Source organism: Melospiza georgiana, chromosome 16 (assembly GCF_028018845.1).
Source record: "Melospiza georgiana isolate bMelGeo1 chromosome 16, bMelGeo1.pri, whole genome shotgun sequence".
Lineage (NCBI taxonomy): Eukaryota > Metazoa > Chordata > Aves > Passeriformes > Passerellidae > Melospiza > Melospiza georgiana.
This window is the reverse complement of record NC_080445.1, coordinates 93,978-116,663: the sequence shown is the minus strand read 5'-3', so window position 1 is coordinate 116,663 and position 22,686 is coordinate 93,978. Positions and strand designations below refer to the sequence as shown.

General features: G+C 46.7%; 1 protein-coding gene across 1 annotated transcript; it reads left to right on the top strand.

Annotated features, from left to right (window-relative positions):
• Positions 1 to 154: 154 nt before the first annotated feature.
• Positions 155 to 9,993, top strand: LOC131090195 (N-acetylglucosamine-1-phosphotransferase subunit gamma-like). Its single transcript, XM_058035390.1, is given in 12 exon segments — positions 155 to 638; positions 641 to 841; positions 923 to 977; positions 1,233 to 1,300; positions 3,407 to 3,461; positions 3,570 to 3,653; positions 4,697 to 4,790; positions 6,081 to 6,195; positions 6,772 to 6,854; positions 7,101 to 7,229; positions 8,633 to 8,714; positions 9,814 to 9,993. Coding segments are annotated over 12 exon segments (1,575 nt in total). The 3' UTR covers positions 9,939 to 9,993.
• The last annotated feature ends 12,693 nt before the right edge of the window (positions 9,994 to 22,686 follow it).

The following is a 22,686-nucleotide window of genomic DNA, read 5'->3' as shown; positions in this document are numbered from 1 at the left end:
ATAAAAGACACAGCAGGTACACGGCTGTGCTCTGAAGAAATTAACCTACAAGACGTGCACTTGGATTTTTCTTTGGGAGCTATAGATGCTTTTCTCATCTGATACTAGCTGTGTAAAACTATTAAGCTGATTTGATAAAACGACTCTGTTTCTCATGTTCATGCGTCACTGTAACGTAATAAGGTCCATTTTATTCCATGAGAGTTTCAGCCATGTATCAGTGGTTAAAATGCTCTCTTTAATACAACATCAGTACGGTATTCGAACGAAGTGCTCTCCCTCAACAGTCTGCAGCTCCCCCACTTCCCTCGCCGCCGGGTTTTGCCAACAGGCACCGAGGCCCCACCTGTCAGCTGGAGAGACGTACTCCGTAGCCAGCGGACTCAGGACGACGCCCGGGAATCTCTGGCGGAGGCGCAGGGTTCGCAGCAACCCCTTCCGGGCGAGTTTTCTCCCGGTGCATTTCTTGGGATCGCAGTGTCCGAGCTCCCACATGGCAAGGGGGCAGGGGAACTTGGCCTCCCGGGCGCCCCCATCCGCGGCCCTCTCGCCGTCCAGGCAGGCTGAAAACATCAGGTGTACATCAATGCTCAACGGTGACGGGGCACAGCTCGGCAGGACCCGCCTGCCCTCTCCTGCGTCGCTTCACGCACCTGTCAGCGCGGCCTCCGCTTCCGCCGCGAAAGTCTCAAGGCTGCGAGTCCCGCGCCGGCCCCCGCGCCGGCCGCGCTCCATGGCCGCGCTCGGCAGAAACACCGCCCCTGGCCTTACGCACTTCCGCTTCCCGCGGAGCAGGCGATGGCGGCTCCGGTGCTGCTTGCGGCGCTGAGCGCGGCGCTTGGTGGGTACGGGGGCCGCGGCGCGGGCGGGCGCGCCGGTGCCTTGGCCCATCCCGCCGCTCCCAACTGCTCTCTCCTAGCAGGTCTCTTCGCCTCGGCGGGAAAAATGAAGATCGTGGAGGAGCCGAATACGTTCGGGTACGTGGCCGCCTGCTCTCCGGGTCGTCCCGCGATCCACCTTCACTCCACGGGTTCGGGTCTGTTTGCCGTCGTGCACGCTCTAGCCCGTTTCTTCCAACGGGGTTGGGGCGCCGGGCCGGGCCGCTCCCGCAGACCCCGCTGTTGGCCCGCGGGCAGCGGCCGTCGGTGTTGAGACATACAGGTAGGGGAGGATGTATGGACGCCCAGATGCATAACTCAGCCTTAAACGTTTAACTTTCCTTCTTTTGAAAGGTTGAATAACCCATTCTTGCCTCAAACAAATAGGCTGCAGCCAAAGATATCCCCGTCTGCATTATCAGGTATATGCAACCGTTACCTTTTTCTTTTTTTGGTGCCGTTTTCATCATTTAGCAACAGTTGTTTGCAGTGCAAGTAGTCTGTTTCGACTTTATGTATAGAAAACCGAATTTCGCTTGTAGTTTTTTAGGCATCATGGAAAATAAGCACGGGCAAATATATTTCATTGTGCTCCTGAAGGATTAAAATGTATATTAACTTCACTGGTGGTTCCAGGTCTCGGTGCTGTTAATATTTTTTTTTGTGATGGGACTATGCATACATTTTATCCTCTGTTTTTCTAGCCTGTAACAGATCATTTTGACCCATAGTACACACTCTTTTTTTCTTGACACAATCCTCAACGTCATTGAGATTATCATATAAAAGTAATCCTGTGGTCTGGTAGTACTTATTATCCAAAAATAGTTTTAGAAAAAAGTCCTAAGAGTAGTCTTGGAGCCAGTCAGAGGGGCTCAGTTTCACATGCAGCCTCCGTGTTGCAACATAAATGCAGCCCTTAAGCAAAATGAACAGGAATGTATGAAATTTTAGGCCATCTCTAGAGGAGAGCAGATAAACACTGAAGGCAGAGACTAAGCAAAAGGGAGTAACTCTTGTCTCTCTGCTAACCTTAGGCAGAAATTTAAACCTTGTTGAGATTCAAGAAAGGCATTTTGATATGACGACATTGAATGTGATTATGCTTAATGTTTCTTGTCACATTTTATAAGCTCAAGTGTATAATTCTGCATGTACTGCATGTGAAATGTGATATAGTTAGAAATGGGATTAGTAATAGAATGCCGAATGGGAAGATGCCAAAAGTAGTAGGAAAAAAGGACAGCACACCAGAAATCCTTCTTTCTTTGTTGTGGGATCTTACATGTAGCCAAAAATTGGGAGTGTGCATGGAACCCTGTCTTGCACGATTATTTCTTTAGCATGGAAACCATCCTTTTTCTTTTCTTCTACAAATAGTTGGGGTAATAATTCTGGTAGTTTCTCTTCTACAGCATCTGCCCTGGAAAGGGAGACATGAGTTTAATGCATTCCTTATGGACACATTCACATCTGCTGTTTTTCATTGGCGGGGAGAGCATGCTAATCACTGAGGCACAGATTTCATGTAGTAGAGGAGCAAACCCTTTGGCCAAGCCCATCTCTAGAATGAAATGCAAGATCATGCAGTCAGAAGAATACTTGGGAAAGAGCACCTGCCTGTATCCCAGTATCCCTGTATCCCAGTGGTTAAAGCATTCTGGAGGGCGTGTTTCTGGTAGTCTGACCTTTGTTTATAGGACTGATTGTCTAGATACTTGGAAAAAGTACCCACACAATCCTGACAGTGGGGAATTAGCATCCAGGATGGGGTTTTACTTTATTTGCTTTGTTATCTCATTTCTACTTTCCTCATTAATATTTAGTAATTCCAAGGTAAATTTCCACCTACGAGAGATACTGAAGTACTTCTCTAGCATGTAGTTCAGAACTTTTCTTCCTCCTTTTAACAACAAGTTTCCAGTCTTGGATATCTTTGGCAACAAGCCTTGTAGTCAATACAAAAAGAATAGAATTACATCTGCTGACCTGTCTGACGGCAGAAGTTTTATCTTGTTGAATGTTACCTGGATCAGACCATGAAGGCAAATGGAAAAAAAAAATCCAGTTTGAGAATCTCAGTGAAACTTTAATATGGAGCACTGTCAACATTTTGAACAAATGAGCTTTGCTAGTATAAACTTTCAGAGTTTGGATGAATTTGGAGACAGATGCCATGCAAGAGTTTCAGTGATTTCTACATTTTGGCAAGATCTGCACTGATGACTTCTTTTATGGACCTCACCTCCAAATGTTTTATTTTTACACAGGTTTCTCATTTTTGTTGTCAAATTAGGCTTATCTATTTCACTGGGTAGTGAGAATGAAAAGCATTAAAGAACGTGCTGCAATCCAGTATTGTGCTAGTGAGAACTTACAGTAATTCATATGAAATATAAAAATTTCCTTATGTACAGCAGAAAATTAAATTTGTCACGTACTCCTCACAATTTTGTCACCACAGTAGCTTGCTTAAATTTAACCAAAACATTCTTTTTCCTTTATGTCATCTCTTGTGATGTTTTTAGGCCCTGCACATCTCTTTAGGCTTGCTGGCAAGTGTTTCAGTTTTGTGGAATCCACGTGAGTAATGGATTTGGATATTTGTTTATATACTTACTGGGAATAAACTAGTTTTTTATTCCAGTCTGAAACATTTCTTATTTTCTGTTTCTTTTCTCTTCTTTTAAGGTACAAGTATGAGTTTTGTCCTTTCCATAATGTCACTCAGCATGAGCAAACTTTTCGTTGGAATGCGTATAGTGGGATTTTAGGGTGAGGCACTTTGACTTTTTACGTTTTAGCTATGTTGTCAGCAGGCCACTTCATAGATTGTAAAAATGAGGCTGTTTTAAAACTAAGATTCTTGCATTGGTCAGTTTAGATCATGGTAGTTCCCAACACACTATACTTAAAAATACCCTGTCTTGAAAAATTCAGGGTTTTTTTTTTTTGGTTGATAAATACTAACCTCCTATTTTAGCTGGAGACTGATTAATAACCCCTGCCAACTGCAAGTGGGATATGTTCATGTGAAAAATTCAATAATGTCTAACTACAGCTTATATTAACACAGATTTCATGGCCATTAACTATTTGCAGTTTGGGTTAAGTACAAATATAAAATGAAAAAGAGTTCTTCATACCTAATGGTAGTTAAACAATATAAAAAGTTATAAAACACTCAATGTAGAACCAAAAAAAGTATCCCAAAGTATTTAAAAATACCCTGGATCATAATACCACCAAATCATAATACCTAAAATAAATCTAAGTATAAACCAGACCATTGCTTTTCTAGATATTTTGGATATAGATATCTCTTTTTCTCCTATGTGCAAAACAGTAAGCAGGTATGTGAGGAAACTGTACATCACCATGCTGAGGGTATCATTTGCTTTAGGACTAGCAGAAGTAGACTAGCGTTTGTAGGTGCTCTCATCAGCACTAAAAATCCTGCAATCAAACTGAGTTGCACAGGGTACTTAGCCTCATGGACTTTGTTGTGGGATTGATCTATAAACTTTATTTTACTAGACTTAAACACAGATTTCTAACTGCAAATGGTTTCCAAACTGAAATTGGATCCAAAACTCTGCTCTCAAAAAGTGCTCTTGATGTGTCCTATATAGCAACATGGATAACAAACTACACTGCTTCCAAGGTGTTGGCTGTAGGAAGTGGAAATGCTGAGACAACAGAAATTAAGTATATACACTTAAATTGAACATGGTATAAGGGTATTCTTGGTTTTCTTCCTGAGGGTTCATCTTTTTCTGTCCAGTAACTTAAAACAAATTAGTGTCCTCTTTTTTCAGAATCTGGCATGAATGGGAAATTGACAATAACACATTTGTTGGAATGTGGATGAGGGAAGGAGACTCCTGTGAAACTAAGAGCAGACAGACAAAGGTAAAATAAGTTAAACTATGCTAATTCAGACAGCATGACTCTGCAAACACTTGTGAGACTACAAACTGAAACATTCCTACCCTGAAGAAGTCATCATTTAAGCTGTGATAGAAAACATAAAGATGAATTCCTTCAGTGACTGTGTGAATGACTGGAGGAGGAAAGCTAGAATCAGGATAAAATTTTGAGGATATTTACCTATGTATTCTCATTGGTTACTTACAACTCATTTTTTCTTTGAAAGAGTTGTATAATTATTACCTTAGAAATACAGTACAGTGGTTTTTAATGTGTGTCAGGCAAAATAAAGAGAAAGAGCTCTTTGCAGAATTCAAGATGCCAGCCTATTAAAAACATCCAGGAAAAAGGAGGGACAAGAATTCGGCAGTTAACAGTAGCATGCTGAGAAGCTATTTATGGTGTTAGAACAAGCACTAGGGACATTTCAAGAAAGACTTTGAGGTGATGGAGCATGTCTAGAGAAGGGCACTGGAGCTGTGGAAGGGTCTGGAGCACAAGTCTGATGAGTAGCACCTTTCAACCAGCATTCCCACATCTTTTTTCACCAGGCAGCTTTCCAGCTATCCTTGCCCAAGCCTGGAGCAGCGCACGGGGTTGTTATGATCGAAGTGCATTACCCAGCACTTCACCTTGTTGAATCTCTTGCAATTAGCTGCCAACTTGGCTGCCATATCCTGGCCATGGTGAAAATGTTATACTCTAATGGAGGTGCCTGCTTAACATCTTTATTTCCCATAGAAACTGCAGAAAGAATTCATATTCTTGTATGACCTTTGATATTGATTGAATTTTTCACTGACATTTTGAAGACAAAAAATATTAGTGCTGCAAATCTAAAGATGAAAACAATTCTCTGCAGTCTGGATGTGTCTTATATTCTTAAATTAGCACACTGGTCAGAAATAAAATTTAAGAAGATTGTGCTTATGTTAGAGATTCTTAAGGTGTCCTATTCACTGTCCTTTTTACTCTCATTCTGCTGAAAATATAGTACTTAGTAGTCCAAGGAACAATGGTTGGTCAGGAGAATCATTTCCCATTAGAGAAAACAGTTTTCACATTTGATAAAATAAATGGATTAAAATGGATTATGTGCTTGCTATGATGCTTTTTCTTTTTTATTTTTTTTTAATTTAAAAAGGCGCTGGAATCTTTGACATGACAATATGTACAGAAATGCATCTACTAGCATTGGAACACACCAAATAGATCAGTGATGGTGTTTCATGTAGACATTTTTTGCTCATCTTTGTTTTTCCTGATGTTTAGGTTCATCTTATTTGTGGAAAGAGCAATAAATTGGCTTATGTGTCTGAGCCAAGTACTTGTGTTTACTCTCTGACATTTGAGACTCCTCTCGTGTGCCATCCTCACTCACTTTTAGGTAAAATTAAAAAAAAAATACTTTGTGGAACAGCTAGCATATACACTATCCTCAGAGTGTCCATTTTTAGGTTGAGTTAGTACCTTAGTATAAATTAGTATTAAATGTTAACATATTATCATATTATATGAAGTGATTTTTAAAATGCCAGTCATTATAACACCTAGGTATTTCTCAACTAATTTTTTTATTTGGGATTAATTTTTTTTTTGTCATTGCTAGTATAGACCCAGTGAATGATTTTTTTTTTTTTCTTTCCTTTTCTTGGACTGTAGGAATAAGCCCTGTAGTATCTGCCAATTTACTTAAATTACAAAAAAGCTCCATTAGAATTACGTTGACCAAAGGAATATTAGGCCTTGGATCTGGAAATAAGAAAAAATTCTGGTCATTCTCCAGAAACTTTAAATGTGTGAAGTGCAATTTAAGCGTAAGCCCCGCTCTTGAAAGCAGTGGAGACTGTGTACTGTAAAGAAACATTGAGTTCTTAAATATTCTTGTGTGATACTAGAGGAGGAATTAACTAAGGCAGGATAGTGCTTCTGGTTCTTATGTGGTTTGACTTCCATTTTTCAGTTTATCCAACTCTGACTGAAGCACTGCAGAGGAAGTGGGATGAAGCAGAGCAGCTTCTGTACGATGAACTAATAACCGACCAGGTTTATTAATTCTTCCAACTCTATGTGGTAAAAAAAAAATATTACTGTCAAATAGCCAAACCTGGCTTCTGTATGTAGTTTCTCCTTTATTTATTCTGCAGTATGCAAATAGTAATTTTTGTGTTCTGTAACTGCTATATGAAACGGTAATGAAGCTTGAGGACTTGGAATGGCCAGTGCAAACTGCAAGCAGGGATGAGAGTTGAATAGATTGATCTGTTACCTTTTGGAAACTTTCTTTTCTAGGGTTACAAAAAAATTCTGAAAGAGATTTTTGAGGAAGCAGGACTTCTAAAAGCAACAGAAGAAAATGAAATTGAAAAACAGAGTAAGAAAATAACTCTGGAATTTGAAACAGTGGAAAAGTGCAGTAAGGTACAGAGCATAATGTTTACAATGTGGAATTGCCACCTTTTCACTATATGACAGTATCAGTGGGAGAGCATTATGTATATGCCCTTGGTGTTCAGCTGAATCTCTTAATGGAGTTATCTTTTCTGGTTTCAATATGTTACAGCCTGCATGTAGTGTGATTCGGTATCTTTATTATAGGCCCTAAGTCAAAAACAAACCAGCAAAAATGAATGGCCAGTAAGAAGATAGGGGTTAGGAAGGAATTGGTGTATGCGCTTGGGTTATGAACACCCTGTAGGTACTCTTTCTGGGGAATATCAATATGAAGACAGGAAGAAATTACTAGTGAAGATAAATGTGTAACCAACCTTGAGAATGTTGACACTTTTAATTATCTCTGTGGATAATTACCCAGACTTGTGGAAAAATGCATTGGCTGTTGCACAAGCAAAAGGCAGAATGGCTGTATTTATTTCTGAATGACTCTTGTGTATGTGAACAGTTCTTCTACAACAGACTTGGAATGGGGAAAATAGAGGCAGAAGGCGTGCTCAGCCTAAAAGAGCACAACCTGACCATCAGAAAAAGAGCATGGATGGGAATTCATTTATTACAATACAGAGAGGCAGTTGCTGTTTTCTTTTTATTTGAAAAAGGTAGCAAAGACAAAACACCACGTAGTAATTAATGAATATAATCAAATAAAACCATGGTTAAGGTGAATATACTTCGATGTAAAGATCACCATTTTGATCTCATAAGAGCTGGAACAGTCACATGATTATTTTTTCACTCATTATCAATACAGTATTTTATAATTTCTATTTCTTTTTTTGGCATCATCATAGCTTAATTGACATATTGGCTGGTTTGGTAAACACATAATCTTAAATACTTATTCTTTTGCTCTATCTTTATTTACGTAAACACCAAAACACAGCAAAAAATAGGGGCTTTCTGAGATTTCAGGGACATACTTTGAATCTCAATAGAACTAAGCAATCCCTGTCTGTAAGGTAACAGAAACTGCTGAGAGCAAGAACATGAAGTTACTAGGCCAAGAGTTGAAGAATTTACAAATTTCCAGATGGCAGAATTACAATAATTGTAAAATAAGGGTAGTCCTGAGGCAAACTTAAGATTTGTTCTGTGATAAAATGCTAGTTACAAGACAGATTTGAAATAGTTACAGAAAGCATTTCTAATTTTTACTCTTGGGCTTGAAAAAAGCTGGTTCCTCTTTTGGCAACACAGACATGTATCTTTTTCTAAAATTTGCTCTATGTTCCTGGAACAAGCATTTTAAGTTCTTCAAAGCCAAGAGATGTAACAGCTGTGCAGAGGCATTTTTTTCTTAAAAGCTCCCAATCTAGGTATGTATTTGAAAAGTGGGAGGGCTATTTTTAATGTGTTTTCTTTCTTAGGAATACAAGCAACTTTCTGAAGAAATAAAAAAACTTAGAGTTTTATTAGGCCAGCATGGTATTGCATACAAAGGAAATCTTGGTGAGTTTTTTGGTATCATTCTTTTTCATTGTTGTCTGCTCAGAATGTGAATACCTTAATGCTGTTTTCAGTCACAATAACAGTTAAATAATCTGGCATATCTGGAGGTAAAATTCAGTAGACAGTTTTTAATAAGTACTTAGATTTTGATTCCTGTCCACAAGGACTTACTTTGTCCTTAAAAAATCTGTTGATGACTTGAAATTCTAGCTTTATAGAAAAATTTTGACTGCTGTTGTAACTGAAATTTGTCTCCAGTCCTTAAGGTGCCAGTTCAAAAGGAAACTGATATTACATCATTAATAGAACAAAGGTGTCTGTTAAGTAACTCCACTTCTGCATTTTAACCACAAGGCTTGATTTCTTTTATAACACTTGAAGTTTTCTCTGTATCTTTTTGGATTGTTTTCTTCCCTTTTTGAAGTTGCCTGTTTCTTTTTTCCCTCTCTTTGATTTTTGTTAGGTAAGTACCATACCACATGTAGTTTTTAGTAGAAGAGACTGGTGCTGGCTGTGAAGGGGCACGGCTCATCTGGATTAATTCCAGATAAGTTGTTTTTTGATTTTTTTTTTTTGGAGAGGTTTGTTTGGTTTTCTGGTTGTTTGTTTTTACTTATTCCTGCCGGACCATCATGCCCTTTATTACATGAACTATTTGTCAAAGGAGAATTTAATGTCCAGGAATACATGTATATACATAAATACATGTATCTTTTTCTTTTACAGTTATATGTTCAGAATTGGCACTTCAACAAAACAAAGAACCTTTGAGCTAAATAAATTAGCTTAAAATTAGTGACAAAATAATTTTTTCTTTTTGCTTTGAGAAACTTTTCTGGGAAAAAACTTATACAGCAATTTTGTAGAACATGTTATCTGCACGTTTAAACTATTAGCAGTGTAATTTGCACAGTATTTCTACCTGTTTGGTAGTATTGCAGTAGTTCTTTTAATTATTGCAGATTAGCACTCTATAATCAAAAGTCGAATTCAGTTCACTGTAAATGACTTCAAAATTATTTAGTGAATTCTGTGACAAAAATGTTTTGGTGTTTAAAAGCCAGAATAACTGATGTCATATGAAAACTAAATTTTACAGCTGGAAATTCCAGTGTTGAGTATGTAAGGCACCAACTGGCAACTGCAGTGGCATCAGTTCTTAATGGGTCAAAGGATGATGAGCACCTCCATGGCGATACAGGAATTTGGAATTACACTCTGTGAAGAAACTTGGATGGTACCTAATGTAAATTAAAGTGAACATGTATTATGCCACAAAGATGATTTGCCTTCTTGTGACTATTCTTGACTTTGTTTCAATTTGTGCCCTAAAGCAAACACATTGTAGTAGAGTGAGGGCACACCCTTATGAGAACAGTTAGCTAGTTTCTGACAACATTTATAACACTTCTTTGGTACGACCAGTATTTGACACGAACTTAAAGATTCTCTGCGCCTAGTCCCAGCTTTTGCTATTTTCATTGATCAAGTGTGGTAGAAGTTGGAGTGAATATAAACCAGCTCAAGACCAGTGCTGCAAGGTGCTTTAAGAAAGGTACTAAATACAGTATTAAGAACATGCTATTTCATCTATATGCTAAAAAGATTTCTGGATACACTTTAGCGGAAAAAGAAACGTTTTCTGCCACAGCAGTGCAGACCATACCACTACACCCATTCGTGTTCAAAGGTCGATGTCGTCTTTGGCTGTCAGGTTAAATGGAAGTTGGTTAGAATATGGCAAAAAGGTGCAATGAAATCACTGAGTTGTTACAAAAGCCTAGTTATAGTAATACCTGGCAATTCTGTGTACGTAATACGGAATAAAATGGACTCCTCCAACACAACCTGTGGAAGGGTCACTGTTGCCATCTGCCATCAGTGAAGGCTGAGCACGCCATCTGCGGTCACTATGCCGCCTCCTGTGGTGCCGTTCGGGGCCCCCCCCCCCGGCCCAGAGTCCTGTCGGCCTTGCCCTCACGGCGGCAGCTGCATTGAGCCGCGGCCCCACCCACAGAGCCCTCGCGCTTCCGCTCACGTAAAGCGGGGGATGATCCGGGCGCTGGGTCACTGGCGGTGAGGAGCGGGCCGGGGCCGGGCGGCTATCTCACCTCATGAGATAAAAGAATTGTGAAAAGCAATAAGGGACAGTGGTATCTGCTCCCCATAATTTAAGCAACTGCTAAAAAGTACCCTGGAAGGACATACACTCACACCAAATGACTGTAAAAATCTTGCTAGTATAATTCTCACAGACTCACAGTATATGCTATGGGAACTCAAATGGAAAAGACTGCTTACAGGGGTACTAGCCACTTATGGACAAAGTACCGATGCAGACCTTCATACCCTTGTCATATCTAAGCTGACTGGTGACCCTCCAGATGATCAGAATGATAATCAAGTGAATTTACCCAAAACAGCGTTAGATGACATTAAAGAGATGGCTTGCAGATCCTTTTTCCAAATTTAGCCTGCAGGAAGTTTTGAAAAAGCCTATAATCTGATTAGCCAAGACTTGTCTGAACCATTTACCACATTTGTGGACCGGGTAATCCAAGCAGCAGAAAGACAATGTGGCGATGATATAGCTCGCCCAATAATGATACGGGACATTACTGAAAATAATGCCAATGCCGAATGTAAAAGAGTTATCAAAACCCTAGGAAAAGAAAAACCCACAGTGCCTGAAATGATTGATGTGTGTAACAAAATTCGGAGTCCACAGCAAGTGGCAATTATCCAGGCAAAGGAACTCAGAAAAACTCTAGGAGAAAAAATTGAAAGAGCTTTTACAGCTCAAACAGCGCAAGCAGCTGCCTAGGCAGCACAAACAGAAGCTTTACCTGTAAATCAATCAAAGATGAATGTCTGGGTTGCTTTAGCCAGGTCTGCAGGCTCCGATACCATCTGTCTATCTGACACAAGCCCTGACAAACCTTTTTCAACCTGTCTAGTTGGAGCACCTTTCCCAAAAGGTTTTGATAATCTTACTCCTGATAAATATTGGCGATATGATGATCAGCATGTATCTCCAACTCCCAGCCAGAAACACCAAAGTTATATTGATAATTCTAAAGCTGATTAATATGGCCTTCAAGAGCTAGAAATCCTAGGCTCATTAGCTATGAATACCTGTTACTTCTTTCATTTCCTAGGAGAAGACAGCCCTCATTTAAATATTACCCCATATCACACAGCTTTATAGCAATATGACTTCTTGATGCAATCAAACTAAGCTTCTTACCTATGACGCACCTCACACAGATCATTTTAACAAACTTCCAATTCGATTCCCTAGAGGAATCTGGCTTATCTGTGGAGACAGGGCCTGGCAAGGTATACCCTCAAAAATAGATGGTGGCCCTTGTGCCTTGGGACAACTTAAAATAACTGCTCCTAGTGTCAAAGAGACAAAGTCAAAAAGAAAAGCAGAAAGATTAGATCCTCCTGGGGACATCAATATGAAAGCAACTGTGATAGCAATTTTCACTCTTGGAACTCTGGAAAATCAATTGTTGCAAGCATTTTTCTACCTCAGTGGGGCTCCTCAGCTGCACTGACACAATTAAACAAGTTAGGGTGTTGGCTCAGCAGAGAAGTAAATGTCACCTCTACTACAATCAGTGATTTGTTGACAGATGAAAAAGCGGTCAGACATGCCATTTTACAAAACAGAGCTGCCATTGATTTTCTTTTACTTAGCACGCGGGCATGGTTGTGAAGATTTTGAAAGATTATGTTGTATGAACTTATCTGATCATTCTGCTTCCATTCATAAACAGCTACAGAACCTAAAGGCTTTAGCTAACCAAATTACAACAGGTGACCCATCTTGGCTAGACAGTTTGTTTGATGGTCAGAGCTTTTGCACCTTGCCTAAAAGAACTCTGTAAAATAGGCTTGATTATTCTAATAGTAATAATTGTAGTTTTAGTAGCAGCACTCTGTATACTTCAGCATGTGCAAAGAATTATGAGTAAAACAGTGTCTAATATCTTAGTTGTTCATCAGAATGGGGGAGATGTTGGGGAAGATGAAACAGGAAAGCCTTATAAATATGATTGCCTGGCAAAAGATTTTGAGACTATAGAAACTAAAAGTGAGATTGAAATTAAAGCAAGCTTTGACATCCCTTAGTTACTGAACAACAGGAAAACAACGGTGTGGCCGACTGAAGGTAATCCCCTTTTCATGAAACAACACCCTCTGCCTGCAGACAGATCCAAGGGTCCGAGCAGACCCTACCAGCTTGGCAGAAGGGGTCCAAAGAGGAGTTTTTAGGGTTTAGGATGTAACACAGAGCCGACAGAGTCGATAAATCTTCCTGGATACTTATGCTTTGGCTTTGTCACTGTTATCTTACCACTTAGTAGGGCCAGTCTGCAGATACAAGAAACACAATAACTGCTGTACACCATTCTCTGAGTTAGTTACATAGAAGTATTTTAGTTTCTACTTCAACATTTTGCTAAAGCCTACGATATATTTATCACACTACTATTCATATGAAATACACAGTGCATACATAAACTGGCATATTACACTATACAAGGCAGTTAAAAGTTAGTGCAAATTGTACCATATCAAAATACTTGTGATGCAAAAAGCTAATCTATGAATGGGAAAGCCAACATTGTTTTATCATCTATAACAAACGACCACTGTGGGGAAGAAGGAGGGTGAGCAGCGGGCCCGCATAAGGCGGAGGGCGGGCAGGGGGACGCGGGCACCTAACTTTGGCCAGGGTGCTGATCTCGGCCAGTCGGGGCAGGCCAAGTCCCCGCAGAAGCGGAAGCACTGCGGTAGAAGAGGCACCCAGAGCCCGCAGCGGGCGCTGCACGCCCTCCCCGCTCCCGAGCCCTCTCCTCACCAAATCGCCGCCGCTCCCTAGTCCGCCCTGCTGTCGCAAAGACGACTCGGAACTCCTCCCGGGCTACACTCCTCTCCGCCTCCTGCCCCAAGTGCCGATGGGGCGCTCCGGTAGGGGCTCTGCGGGGGTCTTTTCGCCGGGACCTGGGCACGAGAGAGGGCCGGAGAAGGGGACGGGGGTTTCGCGAGCGGGAGCGCCGCCGCCGCCTGCGAGCCCTTCGGTCAGCCCGAGCTCCGCCCCACGCTCCCACGGGGCTCAGCCTGACGGCTCCCAAGCCTGCCAATCACGGCCCGCCTTTCTCCGTCCGCCCTGTCCAATCACAGCCGCCCTTTCAAACCGGAAGCGGTCCCGCCAATCTCAGCCCCCTCAGTCGCGGCTCGCCGCCTCAGACTGGCCCCGCTCGCCCGTACGTCTGAGGCGCCGCTCCCGCCATCGCCGCTTTGGGAGCCGGCGGAGCAGCGTCCCCGCTGCCGCTGCCTCGGCAGGCGCTGTTGCGGACGGGAAGGGCGGCCGGGAGCTTCCAGTTCAGGTCCTGGTCGGGATCAGGTTCTGGTCCAGGGAAACGGGCAGGCGGCGGGGAGCGGGCGGACGCGGCCACAGCAATGGCGGCGGCGGGAGCAGCGCTTGAGGGGACCGCGGGGAGTCGCGGATCCGAGCGCGGCGGGAATGGGCGGGCTGGGATTGGTGGAGCCGGCAGGCGCTGCCTCGGGTTGTGATTGGCTGGCTGTCCGCCCGTGGGGCATAAATAGCGGGCGTTGGAGAGGCAGCGCCGTCAGTTCGGCGGTGAAGCTGGGAGAGGCGGGAGCTGCGGATGCGCGGTCCGAGGAGCGGCGCTGCGGCAGGACGGGACCCCCGCGGCAGCTGATCCGGGGAGCGCTGGTGAGCACGGACGCGATGCCTGCGGCAGTATCTGGGGCCGGCCGTGTCCAGTTCTTTCTGCCGCGCCCTGCGTGGCTCGGGTAGCCGGCAGCTGGTGTGGGGCCTGGAGTGGCGCGGTGGGGGGGGGGCGCCGCCTGCTGTCACTGGGGGCTGGGAAGTAGCTGCTTCGCGGTTTCTGGATTTAAAGAAATGTTCAGAATACGAGGAATAAAGCTTGTTTTTTGTATTTTTATTACTTTATTTTCTTTTTACTTGTAATGTTTTTTTTCTTAATTGTGTTATTTTATTGTTGCCCGTTTTAATACATTTTTTGGTTTGCTTTGTTTTCTTTACTAGATATCTCATGTTAATTTGGTAAGGGTTGTGGGACTGGGGCTGAAACACCAGTTGTGAGAGCAGTGGGGACATGAAACCCCAGGGTGTGGAATAATGATTTTGGCATGAGTCAGGCCCAAAACAATGTGGAGGGGTGGAAATGCTGAGGCTAGATAAATGCCATGGGAGGAAGGCATGGAGCTGCAGCACAGGGCCTGCAGGTTATGCCTGGGGGTTCCCAGCCCCTGCCCTATGGTACCAACGAGGGGCTGAGGGTGTGGGGACTCAGAGGGTTCTAGGGCTCAAGAACCAGCCCAAGAGTGCCTTTTGGGATGGGGGGGCAGGAGTCCAGTGGCTGTTCCCAGCCCCCGGAGCTGCCTGAGGGGAGGTGAGGGGGCCTTTGTGCAGGTGCTGGGCTGAGAGCCAGGGTGAGGGGGAGGATGGATGTTGAGCTTCAGGCTTCCAGTGTCCCCAGAGTTGGGATGCCACTTAGGGTTGCCACTTAGGGCTGGGTGGGTGGATGGGACAGCTTCTAGAGATACTGAAATTGTAATGATGGCAGTAACTGATTTGTGGCCTTATCAACAGCCCCAAGGTGCAGTGAGAAGCATGAGCAGCTTTTAGCTGCAGCCAGTAGGAAGCTGAGGAGCTGGAGCTGAGGCAGCAGAGCTGGAGGAGACAGAAATATGGTAGGGTTTGATGTAAAACCTCTGTGGGGCTGGGATAGGGATTGTGGAGTGGGGAGGTGAACTGCATGGTTGGAATTGAAATTGCTGTGAGGGCGGTGATCTGAGCTCAAGAATTAGAGCTAAAACAAAGATCCTGTCCTGAGAAGCACAAATAGTATCGTGTGGCACTACTGTGAAGATGTTGAGTAGGAAGTGCAAGAGAAGAGCTGGCAGTTAAATAAAGCTTGTGGGACTGCAGTTGAAATCACTGGGGACGGGGTGGGGACTGCAGTGCTGCAGAAACAGTCACTGCTACAAGGGATACTCACTGTGGATCTCAGGACTAAACGCAGAATGGGACACAGAGCTGGAAGAAGAGAGCTGGCAGTAAAATAAAGCTTGTGGGTCAAGAGCTGAAATCACTGGGCCTGGTCTTAATCACTGTGGGACTGGCATTGCAGCTTAACACATGACAGCAACCTTAGGGCTGCTAAAGGCAGTGTATTGTTCTTGCGCCGAGGTCACTGTAGGCCTGTGACATGGATGCAGGGGCTGGGTATTGCCGCTAATAGTAGAACAGGATGTGTGGAGTGGGGAAAGGGGGCGGCAAGCTCGCGCCTGAAAACCCCGTCGATGCTAGAATATTGCCTGCGCCTGTGATGGCACCTCTTGGGGTGCGGCTGAAATCTCTGTGGGGCTGGCAATTTGAATGAAAATGGCAAAGGCACTAGACCTGGGAACGGGGCCGTGGGCATCCAGGACAACTTATGCAGGGGTGTGCAAAGTGACTGGGGACTGCTCGGTGGGAGCTAAAATCACTGCAGGGCTAGCATATGGATGGTGGGGTGGGCTTCCAGAGGCTCGTGCCAGAGCTGAATTGTTGCCCAGCTGGAGCCAAGAGCCAGATGCTGCCATTTGAAGCTGGAGAAACACAGAGCTGGAGCTGGAAGAAGAGAGCTGGCAGTAAAATAAAGCTTGTGGGTCAAGAGCTGAAATCACTGGGCCTGGTCTCAATCATTGTGGGACTGGCATTGCAGCTTAACACATGACAGCCACCTTAGGGCTGCTAAAGGCAGTGTATTGTTCTTGCGCCGAGGTCACTGTAGGCCTGTGACATGGATGCAGGGGCTGGGTATTGCCGCTAATAGTAGAACAGGATGTGTGGAGTGGGGAAAGGGGGCGGCGAGCTCGCGCCTGAAAACCCCGTCGATGCTAGAACATTGCCTGCGCCTCTGATGGCACCTCTTGGGGTGCGGCTGAAATCTCTGTGCGGCTGGGAAGTGGACTGCGGGGCTGGCAATTTGAATGAAAATGGCAAAGGCACTAGACCTGGGAACGGGGCCGTGGGCATCCAGGACAACTTATGCAGGGGTGTGCAAAGTGACTGGGGACTGCTCGGTGGGAGCTAAAATCACTGCAGGGCTAGCATATGGATGGTGGGGTGGGCTTCCAGAGGCTCGTGCCAGAGCTGAATTGTTGCCCAGCTGGAGCCAAGAGCCAGATGCTGCCATTTGAAGCTGGAGAAACACAGAGCTGGAAGAAGAGAGCTGGCAGTAAAATAAAGCTTGTGGGTCAAGAGCTGAAATCACTGGGCCTGGTCTCAATCATTGTGGGACTGGCATTGCAGCTTAACACATGACAGCCACCTTAGGGCTGCTAAAGGCAGTGTATTGTTCTTGCGCCGAGGTCACTGTAGGCCTGTGACATGGATGCAGGGGCTGGGTATTGCCGCTAATAGTAGAACAGGATGTGTGGAGTGGGGAAAGGGGGCGGCGAGCTCGCGCCTGAAAACCCCGTCGATGCTAGAACATTGCCTGCGCCTCTGATGGCACCTCTTGGGGTGCGGCTGAAATCTCTGTGCGGCTGGGAAGTGGACTGCGGGGCTGGCAATTTGAATGAAAATGGCAAAGGCACTAGACCTGGGAATGGGGCCGTGGGCATCCAGGACAACTTATGCAGGGGTGTGCAAAGTGACTGGGGACTGCTCGGTGGGAGCTAAAATCACTGCAGGGCTAGCATATGGATGGTGGGGTGGGCTTCCAGAGGCTCGTGCCAGAGCTGAATTGTTGCCCAGCTGGAGCCAAGAGCCAGATGCTGCCATTTGAAGCTGGAGAAACACAGAGCTGGAAGAAGAGAGCTGGCAGTAAAATAAAGCTTGTGGGTCAAGAGCTGAAATCACTGGGCCTGGTCTCAATCATTGTGGGACTGGCATTGCAGCTTAACACATGACAGCCACCTTAGGGCTGCTAAAGGCAGTGTATTGTTCTTGCGCCGAGGTCACTGTAGGCCTGTGACATGGATGCAGGGGCTGGGTATTGCCGCTAATAGTAGAACAGGATGTGTGGAGTGGGGAAAGGGGGCGGCGAGCTCGCGCCTGAAAACCCCGTCGATGCTAGAACATTGCCTGCGCCTCTGATGGCACCTCTTGGGGTGCGGCTGAAATCTCTGTGCGGCTGGGAAGTGGACTGCGGGGCTGGCAATTTGAATGAAAATGGCAAAGGCACTAGACCTGGGAACGGGGCCGTGGGCATCCAGGACAACTTATGCAGGGGTGTGCAAAGTGACTGGGGACTGCTCGGTGGGAGCTAAAATCACTGCAGGGCTAGCATATGGATGGTGGGGTGGGCTTCCAGAGGCTCGTGCCAGAGCTGAATTGTTGCCCAGCTGGAGCCAAGAGCCAGATGCTGCCATTTGAAGCTGGAGAAACACAGAGCTGGAGCTGGAAGAAGAGAGCTGGCAGTAAAATAAAGCTTGTGGGTCAAGAGCTGAAATCACTGGGCCTGGTCTCAATCATTGTGGGACTGGCATTGCAGCTTAACACATGACAGCCACCTTAGGGCTGCTAAAGGCAGTGTATTGTTCTTGCGCCGAGGTCACTGTAGGCCTGTGACATGGATGCAGGGGCTGGGTATTGCCGCTAATAGTAGAACAGGATGTGTGGAGTGGGGAAAGGGGGCGGCGAGCTCGCGCCTGAAAACCCCGTCGATGCTAGAACATTGCCTGCGCCTCTGATGGCACCTCTTGGGGTGCGGCTGAAATCTCTGTGCGGCTGGGAAGTGGACTGCGGGGCTGGCAATTTGAATGAAAATGGCAAAGGCACTAGACCTGGGAACGGGGCCGTGGGCATCCAGGACAACTTATGCAGGGGTGTGCAAAGTGACTGGGGACTGCTCGGTGGGAGCTAAAATCACTGCAGGGCTAGCATATGGATGGTGGGGTGGGCTTCCAGAGGCTCGTGCCAGAGCTGAATTGTTGCCCAGCTGGAGCCAAGAGCCAGATGCTGCCATTTGAAGCTGGAGAAACACAGAGCTGGAAGAAGAGAGCTGGCAGTAAAATAAAGCTTGTGGGTCAAGAGCTGAAATCACTGGGCCTGGTCTCAATCATTGTGGGACTGGCATTGCAGCTTAACACATGACAGCCACCTTAGGGCTGCTAAAGGCAGTGTATTGTTCTTGCGCCGAGGTCACTGTAGGCCTGTGACATGGATGCAGGGGCTGGGTATTGCCGCTAATAGTAGAACAGGATGTGTGGAGTGGGGAAAGGGGGCGGCGAGCTCGCGCCTGAAAACCCCGTCGATGCTAGAACATTGCCTGCGCCTCTGATGGCACCTCTTGGGGTGCGGCTGAAATCTCTGTGCGGCTGGGAAGTGGACTGCGGGGCTGGCAATTTGAATGAAAATGGCAAAGGCACTAGACCTGGGAATGGGGCCGTGGGCATCCAGGACAACTTATGCAGGGGTGTGCAAAGTGACTGGGGACTGCTCGGTGGGAGCTAAAATCACTGCAGGGCTAGCATATGGATGGTGGGGTGGGCTTCCAGAGGCTCGTGCCAGAGCTGAATTGTTGCCCAGCTGGAGCCAAGAGCCAGATGCTGCCATTTGAAGCTGGAGAAACACAGAGCTGGAAGAAGAGAGCTGGCAGTAAAATAAAGCTTGTGGGTCAAGAGCTGAAATCACTGGGCCTGGTCTCAATCATTGTGGGACTGGCATTGCAGCTTAACACATGACAGCCACCTTAGGGCTGCTAAAGGCAGTGTATTGTTCTTGCGCCGAGGTCACTGTAGGCCTGTGACATGGATGCAGGGGCTGGGTATTGCCGCTAATAGTAGAACAGGATGTGTGGAGTGGGGAAAGGGGGCGGCGAGCTCGCGCCTGAAAACCCCGTCGATGCTAGAACATTGCCTGCGCCTCTGATGGCACCTCTTGGGGTGCGGCTGAAATCTGTGCGGCTGGGAAGTGGACTGCGGGGCTGGCAATTTGAATGAAAATGGCAAAGGCACTAGACCTGGGAACGGGGCCGTGGGCATCCAGGACAACTTATGCAGGGGTGTGCAAAGTGACTGGGGACTGCTCGGTGGGAGCTAAAATCACTGCAGGGCTAGCATATGGATGGTGGGGTGGGCTTCCAGAGGCTCGTGCCAGAGCTGAATTGTTGCCCAGCTGGAGCCAAGAGCCAGATGCTGCCATTTGAAGCTGGAGAAACACAGAGCTGGAGCTGGAAGAAGAGAGCTGGCAGTAAAATAAAGCTTGTGGGTCAAGAGCTGAAATCACTGGGCCTGGTCTCAATCATTGTGGGACTGGCATTGCAGCTTAACACATGACAGCCACCTTAGGGCTGCTAAAGGCAGTGTATTGTTCTTGCGCCGAGATCACTGTAGGCCTGTGACATGGATGCAGGGGCTGGGTATTGCCGCTAATAGTAGAACAGGATGTGTGGAGTGGGGAAAGGGGGCGGCGAGCTCGCGCCTGAAAACCCCGTCGATGCTAGAACATTGCCTGCGCCTCTGATGGCACCTCTTGGGGTGCGGCTGAAATCTCTGTGCGGCTGGGAAGTGGACTGCGGGGCTGGCAATTTGAATGAAAATGGCAAAGGCACTAGACCTGGGAACGGGGCCGTGGGCATCCAGGACAACTTATGCAGGGGTGTGCAAAGTGACTGGGGACTGCTCGGTGGGAGCTAAAATCACTGCAGGGCTAGCATATGGATGGTGGGGTGGGCTTCCAGAGGCTCGTGCCAGAGCTGAATTGTTGCCCAGCTGGAGCCAAGAGCCAGATGCTGCCGTTTGAAGCTGGAGAAACACAGAGCTGGAGCTGGAAGAAGAGAGCTGGCAGTAAAATAAAGCTTGTGGGTCAAGAGCTGAAATCACTGGGCCTGGTCTCAATCATTGTGGGACTGGCATTGCAGCTTAACACGTGACAGCCACCTTAGGGCTGCTAAAGGCTGTGTATTGTTCTTGCGCCGAGGTCACTGTAGGCCTGTGACATGGATGCAGGGGCTGGGTATTGCCGCTAATAGTAGAACAGGATGTGTGGAGTGGGGAAAGGGGGCGGCGAGCTCGCGCCTGAAAACCCCGTCGATGCTAGAACATTGCCTGCGCCTCTGATGGCACCTCTTGGGGTGCGGCTGAAATCTCTGTGCGGCTGGGAAGTGGACTGCGGGGCTGGCAATTTGAATGAAAATGGCAAAGGCACTAGACCTGGGAACGGGGCCGTGGGCATCCAGGACAACTTATGCAGGGGTGTGCAAAGTGACTGGGGACTGCTCGGTGGGAGCTAAAATCACTGCAGGGCTAGCATATGGATGGTGGGGTGGGCTTCCAGAGGCTCGTGCCAGAGCTGAATTGTTGCCCAGCTGGAGCCAAGAGCCAGATGCTGCCATTTGAAGCTGGAGAAACACAGAGCTGGAGCTGGAAGAAGAGAGCTGGCAGTAAAATAAAGCTTGTGGGTCAAGAGCTGAAATCACTGGGCCTGGTCTCAATCATTGTGGGACTGGCATTGCAGCTTAACACATGACAGCCACCTTAGGGCTGCTAAAGGCAGTGTATTGTTCTTGCGCCGAGATCACTGTAGGCCTGTGACATGGATGCAGGGGCTGGGTATTGCCGCTAATAGTAGAACAGGATGTGTGGAGTGGGGAAAGGGGGCGGCGAGCTCGCGCCTGAAAACCCCGTCGATGCTAGAACATTGCCTGCGCCTCTGATGGCACCTCTTGGGGTGCGGCTGAAATCTCTGTGCGGCTGGGAAGTGGACTGCGGGGCTGGCAATTTGAATGAAAATGGCAAAGGCACTAGACCTGGGAACGGGGCCGTGGGCATCCAGGACAACTTATGCAGGGGTGTGCAAAGTGACTGGGGACTGCTCGGTGGGAGCTAAAATCACTGCAGGGCTAGCATATGGATGGTGGGGTGGGCTTCCAGAGGCTCGTGCCAGAGCTGAATTGTTGCCCAGCTGGAGCCAAGAGCCAGATGCTGCCATTTGAAGCTGGAGAAACACAGAGCTGGAGCTGGAAGAAGAGAGCTGGCAGTAAAATAAAGCTTGTGGGTCAAGAGCTGAAATCACTGGGCCTGGTCTCAATCATTGTGGGACTGGCATTGCAGCTTAACACATGACAGCCACCTTAGGGCTGCTAAAGGCAGTGTATTGTTCTTGCGCCGAGGTCACTGTAGGCCTGTGACATGGATGCAGGGGCTGGGTATTGCCGCTAATAGTAGAACAGGATGTGTGGAGTGGGGAAAGGGGGCGGCGAGCTCGCGCCTGAAAACCCCGTCGATGCTAGAACATTGCCTGCGCCTCTGATGGCACCTCTTGGGGTGCGGCTGAAATCTCTGTGCGGCTGGGAAGTGGACTGCGGGGCTGGCAATTTGAATGAAAATGGCAAAGGCACTAGACCTGGGAACGGGGCCGTGGGCATCCAGGACAACTTATGCAGGGGTGTGCAAAGTGACTGGGGACTGCTCGGTGGGAGCTAAAATCACTGCAGGGCTAGCATATGGATGGTGGGGTGGGCTTCCAGAGGCTCGTGCCAGAGCTGAATTGTTGCCCAGCTGGAGCCAAGAGCCAGATGCTGCCATTTGAAGCTGGAGAAACACAGAGCTGGAGCTGGAAGAAGAGAGCTGGCAGTAAAATAAAGCTTGTGGGTCAAGAGCTGAAATCACTGGGCCTGGTCTCAATCATTGTGGGACTGGCATTGCAGCTTAACACATGACAGCCACCTTAGGGCTGCTAAAGGCAGTGTATTGTTCTTGCGCCGAGGTCACTGTAGGCCTGTGACATGGATGCAGGGGCTGGGTATTGCCGCTAATAGTAGAACAGGATGTGTGGAGTGGGGAAAGGGGGCGGCGAGCTCGCGCCTGAAAACCCCGTCGATGCTAGAACATTGCCTGCGCCTCTGATGGCACCTCTTGGGGTGCGGCTGAAATCTCTGTGCGGCTGGGAAGTGGACTGCGGGGCTGGCAATTT